The 19,773-nt window shown below is 37.7% G+C and overlaps 1 protein-coding gene across 2 annotated transcripts in view; it reads left to right on the top strand.

Annotated features, from left to right (window-relative positions):
• LOC150108642 (membralin-like) overlaps positions 1-19,773 on the top strand; it is a 259,480-nt gene that overhangs the window by 121,962 nt on the left and 117,745 nt on the right. For both annotated transcript variants that reach the window (XM_090416100.1, XM_090416101.1), the window contains exon 7: positions 12,230-12,287. In XM_090416100.1, the coding sequence (XP_090272226.1) occupies positions 12,230-12,287 (58 nt within the window). The remainder of the gene's footprint in view (positions 1-12,229; positions 12,288-19,773) is intronic.

A 19,773-nucleotide genomic window follows, 5' to 3' on the forward strand; every position in this document is an offset into this window, starting at 1 on the left:
AGAAACAAAGGAGTAGACTCTCTTGGCTTTATCAGGCATTCTAATTGGTACCAAGTGTAAAGGGCACAGTATTTTTAGGAAGGATAGACAGGGGAGGCATGCTGCTAATGATATCAGATGACTTGAATCCAGTTAGTGTTGGGTGTGAGTGACTCTAATAAGATCAAATACATAGTGAGGGATTGTTACAGACCTGGTGTATAGGTTGCTAGTGATGAAGAAATGCATTCACCAAATAAAGATGATAGGTGTGAAAAGAGTAATCATAATAAGGGACTTTAATTATTCCGACATTGATTGGGTAGCAGTAAAATCTCATGAGAAGAATAAAACTGAATTTATTGAACTGTTGTGAGACAACTTTCTCAAGCAGCATGTGACAGAAGGAACTCAATGTCAAAGAGTGTTATATTTGATTATAGTGTCAGAGGATGTTTCAGTTAAAGATGTAGCTATTCTGTCTCCGGTTGGTAACAGTGATCATGCAGTACTCACTTGGGAACTGGCTAAGGTCATGAAAGTTCCATTCAGGAAAAGTTACATGCTGAAATACAAAGCAGGATATTATGACCAACTGAGAGTATACTAGTTTACTAGTTTAGCTAAATAATATCGCTTGCTGGGTAAGAATAGAGCACTAAAAATACTTAAGATGCGATATCAGAATGTGTCCTGAGAGTTCAAAGAATAAATAGGGTGGAATCAAACGAATATGTAATCTTATCAAGCAGGAGATTCCTAAGAAAGGGATGATGTAGAAGGAATACTGTGTGTCTAAGTATGATGTCCGTTATGAAAATTATAAGCTGCAGGCCAGAAGAATCACAACTGTTGTACAGAAACCAAAGTTCGAGTATGAAAACAACTGGCTCTGCAAGCTAAAGATAACCCCAAAGATATCTCTCAATATTCTCTACTGAATTACTCTACTGAATTCGGATGGTGTGAGGATAACAGATGCAGAAGAGGTTGTTCAACTAATGAGTGCCCATTTTGCTAGAAGCTATCTACCTGGTGCATGCAACATTGAGTTCACTGCTACCTCTTCATTGGATGAATAAACTCAGATGTGTGAGGAGGAGGTATTAGAGCTGTTGCACAAACTGAATAAGAATTCAATAATAGGGACTGATGGGATATCAGCACAGGTATTAAAAGAGTGTTCAGCTGAACTGGCTATTCCTTTGACAAGGTTATATAATTTAACAAGTGGATATGTGAAAGTAGATTCCATAGGAGTGCAAAGAATGCATGGTAATTTCATTGCACAAGGGTGATGCAAAGACCGATGTATCCAAATATCTACCAATCAGTATCTCAGGAGTGGTGGTGAAGATTTTGGAAAAGTTGGTTAACAGCTCGCATTCAGAAATGGGTCTACAGAGAATCACTGTGAAAAAGTATAGGTTTACTAAGGGAAGGTCATGTTTTAGCAACTTGCTTTCATTCTATAATGTTACTATTGAGCTGGACAAAGGGAATGGATACACTACGATACTTTTTCATTTTGCTAAGGCTTTTGACAGAATACAGTATGGAAGACTTGCATAAATCATAGAATATGAGTTTGGATTATAAAATATTAGCTTGGATAAGAAGATGGCTGACTGACATATCAAGAAGTGTTATATGGGGTGTGTGAATCTGCAAGATTCGATTTAACCAGTGGTGTGCCTCAAGTTTTTGGTCCACTGTTATTCATTCTGTATGTTAATGACATTTGGAAGGATCTGACAGGCTACATACAGCTATTTGTTGTTGATGCAAAGATAGTAGGGTAATCAGGAATGCAGCTGATATGCAGTACTTTTAGAATGATTTCTGGAATTGTGGGCATGGGAAAAATGGATGTCAGTAAATGTGAAGTCATGCACTTTGGCATTATTAGATATCCAATGTTGTATTATATTTGTAGGATTATGCTACAAGAAACTGATCAGGTTAAGGATCTCGGAGTGTTAGTAGATAGGAAGTTGAAGTTCACGGGGCCATATAGCAAAGATTGCAAATACAACTCAAAAGACAATTGCAGTGCTGAAATGAACTTTGACATGTAAAGATAAGGATGTCATTTTGTCTCTTTACAAAGCCTTGATAAGACCTCATTTGGACTATTGTTTGCAGGTCTGGTCTCCTGGTTTTAGTTGTGATTCAGTGGAGAGAGGGCAAAGAAGTGTGTTAAAAATGATATCAGAATTGTGAAACAATGGAGAGAGAGAGAGAGAGAGAGAGAAAGAGGGCAAAGCAGTGTGTTAAAAATGATATTAGGATTGTGGAACACTGATTATGAAGACAGATTGAGAATTTGTCGACTGCAGACACTAGCAAACAGGGGAAAGAATGGTATTCCAAAATAATTGGAATAAGTGAGACGTGGTTGGATGAGGATGACATCCTGACAGGAATAGAGATGGAAGGTTTGATGTATTTTATGAAAATAGAAAGGATAAAAAGGGAGGTGGGGTGCTATTGATGATAGAAAAAAAGTTATGTCCATACAAGGTAGAAATAGTGGTAATGGTTTTGAGGCAGTATGGTGTGACATAGAGGTGAATAGAATGAAATACATTGCTGGATGTTGCTATAGATGAGGTAATATTCCTGGTACATTTCCTGGTAGTGACTAGGAAATGTATTGGAAAAAGGTAGGATAAGAGGCATTGAATATGAGGCAGGAACGAGCAAAAGAGTTAATTGTATTAATTAGTACAAATGATTTGAGAGAGAACAAAGAGCATATCAAAATGAATGTCAGGAGACTGCTTGGAAAGATAAAGGAGAATAGTGTAACAGGATGGGTGGTCAGTGTGTGTTGCCTAGGTATGATTGTGGTGAAATGAGGCGGAGAGCAAGGATTATGAATGATATTCTGGCTGAAATGTGCGAGGAGATGGGAGTACAGTTTGTTAATGTGTGGAATGAGTTTGAGGGATGAAGTGAGCTGTATGGGAGCGATGGACTGCAATTGAGTGGTTATGGTGTGAGTCACTTGGAGAGACTGCTGCTGGAAAGTAGAGAAGTGAATAGAGAGAATGAATCAGATCAAGAGGGAAGTGATGTGGAAGAGCAGGAGAGTAAGACAGGAGAGATTGAAGAAGTGGAAATGAATGGGGAAGTGAGTGGTATGAGTATAGAAAATGAGAGAATGGGTGTGCAAGAGGAGCAGGGAAACGGGGAGGCTCACGGTGGACAGGGATACACAGCGTGAGAAAGGTGGATGCTCCAAGAGGAGGTGAGAGCATGTGTAGGCAGGAAAGTAATGGGATGATCAGGGATCAAAAGGAAACAGATGGAATTGCAAAAGGTTCTAAAATGAAGAAGCAGAAAGGGAAATGGCCCCAGTCCAGTATGGAGAGATTACATCGAGTGAGTAGTATCAGTGGAACTAGCTGTAGATCTAGAAATGAGTTGTTGTGTTTGTATACCAATGCTAGAAGTATAAGAAACAAGGCGGATGAAATGGTTGCACTAATTGCATCTGTGCACCCAGAGATTGTCGGAATAAGTGAGAAAAGGGTTGATGAGGATGACATCCTGACAAGAATAGAGATGGAAAGGTATGATGTGTTTCGTGAGGATAGAAGGGGTAAAAAGGGAGGGGGAGTGCTATTGATGATAGAGAAAGAGTTATGTCCATACAAGGTAGAGATGCAAGAGGGAAATGGGGCCAGTGGTTTTGAGGCAGTATGGTGTGAGATAGAGGTGAATAGAATCAAATAGTTGGTGGGATGTTGTTATAGACCTGGTAATGTGGATGGTGGTGATAGTGAAATGTATAGTCAAATAAGAAAAGGGTGATCATTATGGGTGATTTTAATTATGGCAATATAGACTGGAATGAAGAGATAGCAACTGGAAGTAAAGAAAATGAGTTTCTTGAGTTTTTGAGGGATAACTACCTCAGACAGTATGTAACAGAGGGCACAAGAGGATTAAGGGTCTTGGATTTGGTCATCTCATCGGAGGATGTAATTATCAATGAGATATCAAATCATCCACCAATTGGTGAAAGTGACAATGAGGTGATTACTTGGGTGGTTGCCAGCAGTGCAAGGACCCCTGTGAAAAAAGGGTATATGTGGAACTACAAGGGGGGCTGATTATGAAGAGCTCAGGAGACAGCTTGCAGGTGTAGCATGGAATGAGGAGTTAGCTGGAAAAGAGATCAATGCAGCTTGGGGGATTTTCAAAAAATATTTAGTGGATGCAATGTCTAAATGTATACCACGGGTGAGAAGGTTAAATAAGGTAGGTGTGAGATGGATGAATAAAGAGATTAAGCATGCAATACAGAGAAAAAGGGCATTGTGGAGGCAGCATAAGAGAAGTGGAAGTAACCAATTTCATGAGGTCTACAAAGACCAGGCAAGGAGGGTGACTTGGTTGGTGAGAGTAGCTAAAGAGAGGTATGAACAGCAGTTAGCTAATGAAGCTAAAAACATTCCTAGGGAGTTCTTTCGATATGTAGCCAGCAAAAGAAAGAATGATTATGGAAGGATGACATTGATTGGAGGAAATGGTATAAAGACAGCTGTTGCAGAATGTGTGGTGGAGATACTTAATGAGCAGTTCATAAAGATCTTTCAATCTTGTGAATGTGACTTCATGGAGAGATTAAGAGCAGTTGATGATGGGGAGGAGAGACTGACTGTAAGTGAGCAAGAGGGGTTTGGGGAGTTGAGTAAACCAGATGTAAATAAGGCTGTGGGACTCGATAATATATCACCGCGTATTTTGAAGGAATGTGCCAGAGAGTTGACACCTGCCTTGACATATTTTTTTAATACGAGTGTTGCACTTGGTCAAGTCCCTAAAGAGTGGAAGGAGGGCAAGATTGTGCCACTTCATAAAGGCGGTGATCGAACTCAAGCATCAAACTATAGGCCTATCTGTGTGTCAGGTGTTGTGGTTAAGTTGTTGGAGAAGCTTGTGAGAACTAGGATCCAGAATTGGGTTGACAACAATGGTATAATCTTTGATGGACAGCATGGATTTGCTAAAGGGAGGTCGTGTTTTACTAATCTACTTACTTATTACAATAAAGTGTCTGCTTCCTTGGACAGAGGAGAAGGATTCACAGTAATATACTTGGATTTCGCAAAAGCTTTTGATAGAGTACCTCATGATAAGTTGACAGTCAAACTAGAGCAGATGGGGTTGGATATTAGATTAGTGTATTTGATTGGAGACTGGCTATCTGATAGGTATCAACAAGTTGTGTATGGGGGTGCAATATCCAGGAAAAGGAAAGTCACTAGTGGAGTGCCTCAGGGATCTGTTTTAGGGCCATTACTATTTAACTTGTATATTAATGGTATTGGCGAAGATTTGGATGGAGATATTCAGTTGTTTGCAGATGATGCAAAGTTGGGATGAACCATAAAGAGTAGTGAAGATGTTGTGGCCTTGCAAGAAGACTTGAATAAATTGAGTGATTGGGCAAGCAAATGGGGATGTGAGTTCAATGTTGCAAAATGTAAGGTTTTAAAATTTGGAAAACGAAGATGGGATGCAGAATTTATGCTTGGTGAGAATATATTGTTGGAAGTAGAGGAAATAAGAGATCTGGGAGTGATAGTGGATAAGGATCTAAAATTTAGGGGACACATCGCCAAAATTGTGAAGACAACACAAAGACTTCTGGGAATGATGAGGAGGACACTGACGTGTAGAAGTAGGGAGATTCTTGTTCCATTGTATAAGGCTTTGATTAGGCCACACATGGACTATTGTGCCCAGATTTGGTCACCTGGTTTTCAGAAGGATGAAGAGATGTTGGAAAGGGTCCAAAGGCGACTGACTAAGGTAGTTTCTGACCTCTGGAATGTCGAGTATGAGGAAAGATTGAAAATATGTAATTTGCAGAGTCTAGTGGAGAGAAGGAAGAGGGGAGATATGATAGAGACCTACAAGTTGGTAAGGGGTTGTTATAGGATCAATGGTGGAGAAGTTCTACAGAGAATAGTAGGAGATCAGGGGAGAACCAGAGGTCATCCCTGGAAACTGTATAAAGAGGGTGTGAGTAGGGGAGTGAGAGGCAGGTTTTTTTCGTGCAGAGTTGTGAATGATTGAAATGCCTTGCCTGAGAGTGTGGTGTCTGCAAGGAGTTTGAATGTGTTTAAGACCCGGTATGATGAGATGTGTGTGAGATAAAAGGACCTCCTAGATGAGTCTTTGACTCCATGAGGTCTTGTTTAATAATAATAATAATAAGAAGAAGAAGAAGAAAAGTGAAAATAGGAAAAGGGTGATCATTATGGGCGATTTTAATTATGGGAGTATAGATTGTGATTACAAGATAGCACCTGGAAGTAATGAAAATGAATTTCTTGAGTTTTTGAAAAACAGGTATCTCAGGCAGTATGTAACAGAGAGTACACTAGGATTGAGCATTCTTGGATTTGATCATCTCATCAGAGGATGTCATGAATGAGGTGTCAAATCTCTGGTTGGTGAGAACGACCATGAAGTGATTACCTTGGTGGTTGCCAGCCATGTGAGGACAAGATATGAGGAACTACAAGGCTAGTAATTATGAAAAGTTCAGGAAACAGCTTGCAGCTGTAGCATAGAATGAAGAGTTGTAGAAAGGCGATCAGTGCTGCTTGGGTGCCATTCAAGAACTATCTAGTAGAAGCAATGTCTAAATGTATTTCAAGGGTGTCAGAATGTTAAATGAAGTAGGTGTGGAATGGATGAATGCAGAGATTAAGCATTTAGTACAGCGGAAGAAGGCATTTTGGCAAAATAAAATGAGTGGTAATATTCTTTTCCATTAGTAGTAGTACAAATAACAGGCAAGGAGAGAGGCTTAGTTGGTAAGGGTAGCCAAAAGTGCAGTATGAACAGTACTTAGCTGTTGAAGCCAAAAAAACTGTAGTGTGTTCTTTTGATATGTAGCAAACAGAAAAAAGAATGATTATGGAAAGATGATATTAAGGTTGCAGTGGATATAGTTGAGATATTAAATGAGCAGTTCATGAGAAATTTTGTCCTTGTGTAAAAGTGATATCATGTTGAGTCTGAGAGCAGTAGAAAGGGAGAAGGACAGACTGACTGTGAGGGAACAAGAGGTATATGGGGGATTGAGCAAACTTAATGTTATTACGGCTGCGGAACTTGATATAGTATATTACCATGTGTTTTGAGGGAATGTGCCAGGGAGTTGACATCTACCTTGCATATTTGTTTAATATGAGTCTTACACTGGGTCAAGTTACGAATGAGTGGAAGGAAGATAAAATTGCATCACTTCATAAGGGAGGTGACAGAACTTAAGCCTCAAATTATAGGCCAATCTGTGAGTCAGGTGTTGTGGTTAAAGTTTTGAGAAAGTTAGTGGGAACCAGGATACAGAATTAGGTTGACAGCAATGGCATTCTCATTTACAAACAGCATAAATTTGCTAAAGTAAGGTAATGTTCTAGTGATTTGTCTACTTATTACAGTCAAGTGATAGGAGCATTGGATAAGAGAAATGAATACACCATAGTATAGTTAGATTTTACAAACACTTTTGATAATGTGCCACATGACAATTTGATAGTTAAATTGGAACGGATGGGATTGGATAATAGACTAGTTCATTGGATTGGAGATTGGCTGTCTAATGGGCATCAACAAATTGTGTATGGGGAAGCAGTATCCCAGAAGAGGAAAGTCACTAGTGTTGTGCTTCATGGGCCTGTTTTAGGGCATTGCTGTTTAACCTGCATGTTAATGATATTGGGGAAGATTTGAATGGGAATATACAGTTGTTTGCAGATGATGCATAGTTGAGAGGAACTATGAGGAATTTAGCAGTGCTATGGCCTTACAAGAAGGCTTGAATGGACTGAGTGAATGCACATGGGAATTGGGATGCCAGTACAATGTTGCAAAATGTAAGGTTTTAAAATTTGGAAAACAAAGATGGGATGTAGAATTTACTCTTGGTGGAGATTGTGGTTGGAAGTGGAGGAAATCAGATCTGCAAGTGATGTGGATAGGGATCTAAAATTTAGAGGACATATTGCTAAAATTGCAAGGACAACATAACAAATTCTGCAAATGATGCAGAGGACACTGACTTGTAGAATTAAGAAATTCTGGTTTCATTATATAAGGCTTTGATTAGGCCACATATAGACTTGCACAAAGATTTTGTCACCTGGTTTTCAAAATGATGAAGAGGTATTGGGAAAGGTCCTGAGACAATTAACTAAGGTGTTGGGATGTTGAGTATGAAAAAAGACAAAGAAGATTCAGTTTACAAAGGCTAGTGGATTGGAAGAAGAAGAAGAGCGATATGATAGAGATGTGCAAGTTGGTAAGGGGATTCCTATCAGATTAACATTGAAAAGGTTTTTCATAGAGTGGCGAGAGAGGTGTGTGTGTGGGGGGGGGGGGTAAAAGTAATAATTGTTCATCCTTGGAAGCTGTTTAAGGTGATCAGAATGCATTGCCTGAGATTGTGGTGTCTGAAGAGAATGTGATAAGTGTGTGTTTGAGCAGGGACTGCCAATAATGAGTCTTTGGCTCCTTGGAGATATGGGGATAATCATAATAATAATTTAGGTGATTCACTGTCTTCACTTTCTATTAAATTAGAAGTTGAAGGCAGATTAGACAATGACCCCCCCCTCCCCCATGGACATTCTCCAGCCCCTAGACATCAAAAAATTCATGTAGGTTTCATTTTCATAAACTTTTCTACTAGAAATTCATTATTAAAAATTATGGAAACAACTACCGTGTTATAGTAAAACTTCAGTTTAATATAAACCAAAATAATTACTCAACGTTTTGACCTCAACATTAAGGTCATCATCTGGAGTATACGAGGTGTGATAATTTAATTCCCAGAACAGCTACATAGTGTCGTCTGTTGATTTGGTTGGAGTCGCATGAATAATCATCTTTGTATATGTTTTAACTAATGCATGCATAAGCCTCAAGCCGATAGAGCTGTTGGCTATTGCAAAAACAATAGAGCTCTGTGTGTAAGCTTTGGTGAAAAAACAGATGTGTGATCGAAATTTAGAGCAGCATGTTAACAGCAAATTTTGTGTGAAAATCGGCAAAGCTGCCGATACTGAAACAGAACTGTTGCAAGTGACATATGGTGTGGATGCTCTAAAAAAGTCAAGTGTCTTTGAGTGGCATAAGAGATTCAAAGGTCACTGAGAAGATGTGAATGACGTCTCCAGAAGTGGGCAGCCAAAAACAAAAATGACAGATGCAAATGTGAACAGTGTGTGAGATTTGGTACGTTCTGACTGATGATTAAGTGTGCGATTAATGGCTGATGAATTACAAATGAATCCAGAGACAGTCAAGGTAATTTTAACTGAACAATGCGGCAAACCATAGTGCGCTCATTGTGAGAGAGTTTCTGGCCAAAAAATCGATTACCGAATTAGGTCATCCTGCTTATTCACCCGACTTAGCTCTCTGTGATTTCTGGCTATTTCCAAAATTAATGACTGTGCTAAAAGGATGAAGATTTTCTGACATCACTGATATCCAGCATAATGTGATAAAGGAACTCAAGAGTATTACAGAAAAAGAGTTCCAGGCCTGTTTCCAAAAATGGTAACAGGCCTGGAAGAACCAATGTATAAATGTCTAAACCAATGTATAAATGCACGCGGGGACTACTTCAATGGCAACAGTAGCCACAAATGTATAGTTCTGAATGTAGGTTTTTACATGCTCTCACATAATTACTCATATAAGTACACATATAGATGGTGGCCAATAAGAGCTAAAGTTATTTGTTGTTAAGAGTTCTAAAGTAAGGGTTTGCTTGAAAAACTAAGTGGGCTGAATGTTTGCCATCCAAATCCTTGTGATTTTTATGGCACCATTATTGCTAAGATTAGGATGATTGATCATTTTGACACTGTGAAAAAAATCTATAAATGACACTTAACATGACTTCAAGTTCATGTTTTTTTCATCAAACCCTTCAGCTCTTCTTAGCCCCCATCTATACTGTTTTGTTTTAATCTATATGTGTACTTATATGAGTAATTATGTGAGAGCATGTTGCTCTCTAGCTTAATATATCTTAATGATTTTTAACCATATAGATAATAATAACAGAACTTGAGCTTTGATGTAGTAAGGTTTTTTTTTTTTTTCACCAGAGGTCAAGCCAATAGTTTTAGCAGTTGACTAAATTAATGTAACTTTAGCATACCATGTAGATTGTAATGCAGCTTGTTTCTTTGTATATGTGTATATATATATGTATACTGCAGATGATGCTTTTAATGTGAAGGTTGAAACGTTAAGTAATTATTTTCGTTTATATTAAACTGAAGTTTTACTATAACACAGTAGTTGTTTCCATTATTTTTAATAATGAATGTTGATCGCCGCATAACCATGAAGAAAAGGTTTCTACTAGAAATCTTGATGTATTCTGTACTTGTTATTAATATTAATTGAAATGTTCAGTGTTACTTAAATTGTATGTGCAGTATAATTAAACTAAATAGTCATGCCAAATGCTATTTATTGATTTTTCACAGTGTCAAATTTCATAGTGCATTTCCTCTCTCGTATTTGAATGGGAAAATCATGTTCTATTTTATATAATTTCCGTTTATGCAAGAGTCCTGGGAATACATATGTTGCAGAAGTAGAGGACTTGCTGTACTAGCATATTGAGTCATTTACATTTTTATTTAATAACAATATTAAATAGAACATGGGAAAATATATTAATCTGGTGTTTAGTTCTAATTAAAGAAATGAGAATAAAAAAAGAATAAAATAAAAATCATCTTTTTAAATATCCCATCTTTCATTGATGTTCTATGTTGCATGCCCATATATCTTGGTTTTTCATTAACCTGTTTTTTTTTTTTTTTTTTTTTGACTGAAAGAGGATGGTTGATTCTGTTATTATAATCTATCAGTGTAGTTAATCTCTGTTGCATTTGAGTGTTAAACACTTTCCATGTGAGAAATCCTTGCCTTCTCCAATATGACACTGGCTAAATCATTCTCAGTTAAAAAATATTTTTTCTTGTTTCCTAGATGAGATTCTTACTCAGATTCTTTCACTAGAAGTATGCTGTTCCTACCAACTTTGCTATAGAGGGTGCTTAATATTGTAATATTTTCTCATATGTTCTGTTTCATTCTGTAATTTAAAAAATATGAATTACTTCTGTTATTTTTCCTATTTTTTAGTGCATGCTTGAATATAGCAGCTATTAATGATAGACATGATGCTTAAGAAAGCTTTTAACCATAATAGTAAGATTAAATTACATGTACACACAAGAAATGATTAAAGTAATAAACTTTAATTGCCATTTATTTCAACCTGAAATTTATAGGTCATTATCAGTGGCAAGAAGGCTAGTAAATCCAAGGTAGAATGTTAACAATGGATTATTTAAAAACATTACAAGCTGTGTGATGGTGTATGAGGAACAATGTGATGTGTGAGAGTTATTGTATTTGACACACACACACACACACACACACACACACACATATAAAATAAATTATTGATATCTGATAAGAATGAGACTTCCAGATTTTTGATAAGGAGATGGTCATTCTGATTCAGGTTAGGATAGAAGAGGACTATAGTGCTCTCTTTAAGTAAATGCTTGAACTTGAAGCAGCATCTATGAAGTAAGCATGTTTTAGATAAGATTTTGTGGTTGGCGGTAATTCCATATTACAGTAGGCCAGATTTCTCAGATTTTTTTTATTAATGATGCAAGATTGATGTTCCTGTCATCTTTATTCGATAGAATGTCCAGTTTGAAATAAGAAAGGAGATACTTGTACTTGGTACAAGTATCTCCTTTCTTATTTCAAACTAGGCTTATTATACATTTTCTTATTATACACTAGGCTGAGAAAGAGGAGATTGTTTATCTATTCCTTTCATTTACTTTCCAAGCCTAAAGATATAGTCAAATTGTCCTCCAGATACAATGCAAACTTTACAAACAGAATGGACCCCAGTGTGAAGCCCACGCTCCTCTTGTGAATTTTTATCTGGACTTAGAAGATATCCTTTTTTCCTCCATACAGTTTCAGCCTTAAACGAAATTTGTAGTCAGGCTATCAAAATTTGCCAAAAGTTGTTCCCCCCCCCCCCATTGTATGCATAGTGTGTCAAAAAAAAAAAAATAACAAGTCTGATGAAGTATGTAGGAGAAATTTAGAAATTAGCATTGCAGTTAAATAATTAATTTTTTTTATTATTCTTTTTCAGACTTTATCAGTTTCGATGCTCTTGAGATACTCTCATCATCAAATATTTATTTGCATTAGTAAGTAAAAAGCTTAATTTAAATTGTACTCTTGTATAGCTATTTTATAAATTTTGTGTATTTAGAATATTGCCATAATATTTGGAAATATTTCAAGTGAAAAATGCATTTTATAATCATTTTACCAATTTATTTTTATAATTAGTATAGTACATTTAAGTTTTATTTTGTCAGATTAATGTAAAATCTATCATAAGATGTAGTAGCAATACATATGGATGAAGTCCATCACTTTTTTTTTTTTATTCAAGATGTCTCAAATTATATATATATATATATATATATGTATATATAATTTGGATATATATTATTATCTTCTTCTTCTTCTACAGCTTCTCCCACTTAAGTGGGGTCACTGTTGATAATGAGTCTCCTCCACACCTTCCTGTCTTGGGCTGTCACCACATCCAAGTTCTTCATCCTCAAGTCCTCTTCTACCAGCTCCCTCCATCTCTTCTTTGGCCGCCCACACTTCTGCCTTCCTTGCACATTCATCTGCATGACCCTTCTTCCCACATATTCGTCCTCCCTCCTCATCACATGACCAAACCATCTCAACCTTGCCTCCTGTATTTTCGCTCCTAAGTTCTTTCTCCTAAGTTTTCTCATAACTTTCACTGTTCCCCTGACATAGTCATTTCTCAGACGATCCTTTCTGGTCACACTGCACATCCACCTAAGCATTCTCATCTGTGCTACTTCCATCCTGCTGATGTTATTTTTCCTCAGGGCCACAGTTTCTATAGCATATGTCATAGCTGGCCTCACTACTGCCCTATAGATTTTGCCTTTCAGATTGATCGGCATCCTCTTATCGCATAACACTCCAGCCATCTCCCTCCAGTTCCTCCTTGGATATATATTATTATAATGTATATAATAAATAAGATTGACATAAATTTAAAATTAAAATGTAATTTTATATGTTTACATTGAAATTATTTTACATATAAATGAAAATTTCAGGATTATCATAAGTTAAACCCACGATCATGCACAAACATATCAAACACCTATAGCCACAAATTATATATAATTGTTTGATATCCATCCATAAATAGTTAAAAGAAGGCTGTGTAGGATTACTTGTATATTGAAAAATAAGGTTGAGATCGCTGCTGAGAATGAAGAATGGCATGGCATATCAACTTTAATAGATAGATAGATATCCACTTCTTTCTTATTGGAACTTTGGAAGATTTAACAGGTCTGGAGTAGGGGAGTTCTTATTCTTGCTTCCCCCCCCCCCCCCAGTCATTATGTAATATCTAAAGGAATGCAGAAGGGAGAATCTTGACAGTAGACTGGAAATACTATGGATGTGTAATAAGGTTTATAAATGTTGATGCTCCATCAAATGGAACAGTTAAACAAAAATTCTTCTATGAATTGCATCTTCTATGCTGCTGCATCATAGCAGCTCAAGATTGGAATTGTATTGAAAACCCCACATTAGGCAAAATAGAAGGACATCCCCAGAAGTGGAAAAATGAATATGTACAGTTAAAAATATCTTGACAATGCTTAATTAGCAGATATACGGAGGATTCACAACCCTAATCTCCAGGCTTACATGTACGTGAATCATGGTATTGGTACCTATTTTGATTGAATTTATGTCTCTTCTTCCCTTATAAATAGAGTAATTCAGATAAAATATCTCTAAATCAACATGTTAGATTGTAATCCAGTTCTACTTCTGTTGCATCGAACAAATAGAAATCAGTTATGGACTATGGAGACTTCCACCATATTTCATTTTAAAAATTTTATGGAATTTACAACCGTGTTAAAAAACTTTTTTTTATTATCCTGACGTTTAAGTCTTCACATCAAGATCATCATCTGGAGCGTACATAAATATACAGGACAAGCTGAGTTACATCATTAACTATAAGCTAGAGAAACAGTGATTTGATCACATGTTATTCTACTGGTGTGACTCTGGTGAAAAAAAAAAAATACATCAGGCTAAATTCTATTTTACAATGACAGGAATAAACATTCTTTTAGATTGTTTTCTTTCAGAAACAATTGGTGTCCTATTTTTAGTATTACAATTCTTATTTTTGATTTACAATACTGGATTTTCTACAGTCCTGTTTATAGTTGTTCTTAGTGAGGAAGGTTGAATATATACCTTCCATATGTTTGGGATTTTTATTATTATTGTTCCGGGAAACTCCAAGGAGTCGACAGACTCATCGAGGGAGGCCCTAACATCATGTCAAGAACAACTATTCAACATTCACACAGTATCTATCATACCTTGCCTTGAACTCATTCACGGTCGTAGCACCCACAACAGACTCTGGAAGCTTATTCCACTCATTTACCACTCTCCAAGTAAAGAACCTAGCTCTAACGCCCTTGTCAACCACGCTCTTGCCCAGCTTCCATGCATGGCCCCTAGTCCTCCCACCACCAGTCATATTTTCAAAAATATCTTCTGGATCAATCTTATAAAAACCCTTCAGTAATTTGAATGTCTCAATCATATCACCCCTCCTTCGCCTATCGTCCAATTTCTGCAACCCACAAATCTTCAACCTATTCTCATAAGGTTCATTCCACAGACCTGCTATCATCTTGGTCACTCGTCTCTGGACCCTCTCCACTTCCTCCCCATCACGAAGAAACCCTGGTGCCCATAGCTGGGCACAGAAGTCCAGATGGGGTCTTATCAAGGCTCGATACAGAGGAACAACAACTTGTTCGTCTCTGCATGTTAAAGTATTTTTCAGAAGCCAAGTGATTTGGTGAGCTGTTTTAGTTACTTTTGCAATGTGCTCCCTATTCAACTCCCTATCCACCAACACTCCCAAATCCCTGGCCTCATCAATCTCCTGGAGTATGATTCCACCAATGCGATATACTGCTGCTATTCTTTTCACCCCAAAGTGCATAACCTTACACTTTGCCACATTAAATTGACATCCATTTTTCCTAGCCCAGTCCTCCAAACTATCCAAATCGTCCTGTAAAATTTTGACATCTTGTGCACTCACAATTGCTCTACCCTACTTTGCATCATCAGCAAACAAGTGAACACTTCCTCTCAGATCCTTTCCAATATCATTGATGAACAAATTGAAAAGCAGTGGTCCAAGAACAGAGCCCTGTGGCACTCCACTAGTCACAAGACGGCTTTTAGACTCCACTCCTGAATAAACCACTCTTTGATATCTCTCCTTCAACCACCCTCTTATCCATCTCACCAACCCTATATCTATACCCATCTGCTCCAGTTTACTGATTAGGGTTCCATGTGGTATCCTGTCAAAGGCCTTGGCAAGGTCCAGTAGTATCACTGTAAACCCATTACCCCTATCCAGTTCAGCCGTCACTGTGTTATAAAACGTGAGCAAGTTACTGAGGCATGATCTACCCTTCACAAAACCATGTTGTCCCCCATACAATATCCCATTTTCATCTATCCAATCCTGTATTCTTTTCTTGACTAATTTCTCTAAGACCTTGACAATGATTCCTGATATGCTAATCGGTCGGTAATTTACAACAGCAGTCTTGGAACCACCTTTATGCAGTGGAACTATTTTCCCCTCTTTCCACCCGCTCGGGACTAACCCAGATCTGAGACTCAAATTAAACAAAATGGTCAAGGGTACCGACAATTCTTTAGCTGCTTCTCGTACAACATGAGCTGGTATACCATCCAATCCCACAGATGTATTGACATTGAGGTTATGCAATAGACTACTCACCTCCACTTCATTAACCACAATTCCCGTATAATCTACTGGTTTATTCGTTTCTGCAATGTCACCACCTGGATGATATACTTTTGCAAAATACTCACTCAGTAACTCAACTATCTTAACTGATTCAGTTACCTCCCTACCATCAGCATTCTTTAAAATCAATCTGCCATGTACATTTTTCCTTTTACTTGCTACATATCTAAAAAAACTGTTTAGGATTCTCTTTAGCCTGCATGGCCAATGTTCTTTCGTAATCCTTTTTTGCTTTTCTTACCACACTCGTCATCCTTCTGGCCTGCGCTTTATACCGTTCATGTGCCTGCTGGTCACCCTTCTCCTTAAATTCCCTCCATAGTTGTTCCTTTTTTTGCAACTCAAGCTTAATGGTGTTATTCATCCATTTAACCCCTACTTGATTTATTATTCGGACTCTAGGTATACAGTCAGCCATTGCTTCATGCAAGCACTTCTTAACTACCTCCCATGCACTATCGACTTCTAGTCCTTGCAGTTGTACATGCCATGACACTGAACCAATCAAACTCCTAAGCATGTCAAACTTTCCAGCCCGATAATTCCACATGTACCCTGTCTTAATTGAAAATTCTACATGTTTAGCCACCTCCCAAGTTAAGACCATATGATCACTCTCACCGATTGGTGGCAATGTGGTCATATTTGTTACAGCCAAATCCTCAGATGTAATTACTAGGTCAAGCACTCTCTGACCCCTAGTATTTTCCATTACATGCTGTCGCAGATAGTTATCCCTTAATAACCGCATACAATCCAGTTCCTTTCTCCCGTGTGTCCTCTCCTCACTCCAATCAATGCGACCATAGTTGAAATCTCCCATAATAATCGCCCTCCTTCCACCCATTTCTTCTATTTGCTTGTGCATACTGTCATCACCATCTTTTCCATCACCTGGTCTATAGCAGCACCCAATGGTATATTTAGTTCTGCTAGCCACAATCTCACACCAAATGGCCTCAAATGTGCTCTTTTCTCTATCCTGCAATTCAACTTCTATTCTCCTTGGCTGGAGCTCATCAGCTATCATCAACAATACTCCTCCCCCCATTTTATTCTCTCTGTCATTCCTGAACACACTATACCCATCACATTCAATCCCACTAGTTATATCATCTACAGTCAGCCATGTTTCACTAATACCTATAACCTGTGGTCTGGAAGTGCCAACCATGGCCAAAAACTCTTCCTTCTTGTTCCTAATACTCCTAGTATTAGTGTACATGAATTTAAGACCCCAATTAGCCCCAACCCTACCTTGATGCTTTATATTAACTATCCCACTCAGATTTGTTGTCCTTATTTGCTCTGGCATATTATATTCATTCTTACATTCAACTGCCTCCATAAGGACTGTATCCCCCCCCCCTAACAAATCTAGTTTCCCTGAATTTGCACATCCACTACATTCAGCAACACTTTCTCAAGTCTTCTTACACCGTAACCATTCAAATGCAAGCCATCCATCTTATATAGATCCTTTCGCCCATCAAACTCATTCCACACCACTCGTCATACATAACCCATGCATAAAGTCATTCGCAATTATAGTCCTCCTTTTAAACATTTCACTGTCATACCGTGGCAAAAGACTAATCATTCTAACTTTCTCACTCTTTTCTTTTGCTACCTCAAACAATTCATTCAGGTCTTCTATCATTTCCATTTTATCTCCTTTCAAATCATTCGTACCTGCCACAACAATCATTTCTTTCACCCTTTCCTTTTGCTCTCTAATAGACGCAGTTACATCCTTTATGGTCGCACCAGGTTGGTACGATTTTGTGAAATCCTCTACTAACACACCTCGTACTAACGAGTCTCCATACAGCACTCTATCCTTCATTTTGTTCATGTTCACATTCATACGTCTATTTTTCCTGTCATACCTTTTATTATTGGTTGGTTCATTCAGTCTACTTTTGTTCATGCACTCTAGCTGCTGTTTTGCTCTTTCTATCGCACTATTCAACAACGCGATCTCACTCAATGCATCTATCTCATCTTTTTTGTTCTCTGAGAAACCATTTATACTATCATTCACACTTTCTACATTCACACTCTCACAATTTTCATGTACAACCTTGCCGTTTCTTGTCATATCCCTATTTCCTTCATTCTGAAGGTTGACAAAAATATCACACTCACGATCCGAAATACACTTCAATTCCTCATTCTCCCTACATTTTCTACACACATTCAATCCTTTATTATCATCTAACCACACTCCGACCGCACTCCGCAAACCGTACATTTCACAGCTAGTACACTGACTCATTTCTTTTATGCTACCTTTCTTTGATAACGATGGCGAACCTTCATTACTGGCCGCCATTTTCCTTCGCACAGGTGCCATCCTTATTTGCAACGTGTTTTGTCAAATTATACGTTATAACACACCAAAAATAGACGCACTAAAATACGCAAGGCAAACAAAACAAAACTACACAATATTAAGTAATTTGTATCGATAACTGAAAATGATACTTATCTTATCTGGAGCTTGCACGAACACTACACATTACGAATTCATCCAGCGGCGACTTCCCGACATAGATTATGTTATAAAACACATTAGTACACTAACCACGCTAATAAAGCTCCAATAATATACCAAAATTACACACTTAAGTCCATTAAATTGAATCCAAAACACCAATAAATCAACAAAAAACACAAATCTCTCAGGAGCTCTCTGATAGCACGTCCGTTCACCAGCTAGCCTCGACCATCATTTTTAGATTTTTAGACCATCATTGTTGTTCGATTGGAGTGGTTGATAATAATCTCACAGGCTTACTTGAATTTCCGTTCATACCATGTTTTAGTGTGATGTAGACAGCTGGTGGTTTTCCAATTAATTCTGTGTAAGGTATTCAGGGCATGATCAGAAAGGCCAGCTTCACCCTAATTATTATGTTTAATATGTTGTTTATGTTCTTTTTGTCTAATAGGAATTGTGCATCCTGTTTCTCCTATATATGGTATGTTGCAAGTACAATAAATCTGGTATACTCCAGGGTGGGCTAGTGGAGGGAGTGGGTCTTTGGATGAGTTGAGTAAGCGTTTTAATTTTGCAGGAGGTTTAAAGGTTGCTTTGAGGTTGTACTTTTATAGTACTCTGTTTATTTTGTCTCATATTCCTTTAATGTAAGGAATGGTTATAGTTTTACTGTAGTCTGGTTTGTCTTTGTTTTTTATTGTGGTTTTGTAGAGAATTTTGTTAATAGTGTTTTGGCTGTATCTGTTTTTTTGTAAGTTATTACTGATAATTTTAAATTCGTCTTTCGGTGCCTGTTCACTGGAACAGATCATCTGAGCTCTGTTTTTAGTGTGTTGATGACACCTAGTTTTTGTGTTGGGTGGTGGTAGGAGTTTATGTGTATATATTGTCCCATATGTGTCGGTTTTCAGTAAACAGTGAAGGAAAGATTGCCCGAGGGAAGATGTGTGACAAGTGTATCTAGAAACAGAAGTGTGTTGTGTTTTTCAATTTCATTTGTGAACTGTATGCATTTGTGTTGTTTATTTAGGTGGCTAAGGAATGTGTCTAATGTCTGGCGGCCATGGGACCAGATCGCAAAAACATCGTCAACGTATCTAAGCCAGACTTTGAGTTTTAGAGGGGAGGAATCTAGTGCAAGTTGCTCGAAATGTTCCATGTAAAAGTTAGCAATAGGGGGGGATAATGGTGAGCCCATGGCTGTGCCTTCTTTTTGTAAGTAGAAGGC

Source organism: Typopeltis vanoorti, chromosome 3 (assembly GCF_054136105.1).
Source record: "Typopeltis vanoorti isolate ZY-2024b chromosome 3, IOZ_Tvanoo_1.0, whole genome shotgun sequence".
Classification (NCBI taxonomy): Eukaryota; Metazoa; Arthropoda; class Arachnida; order Uropygi; family Thelyphonidae; genus Typopeltis; species Typopeltis vanoorti.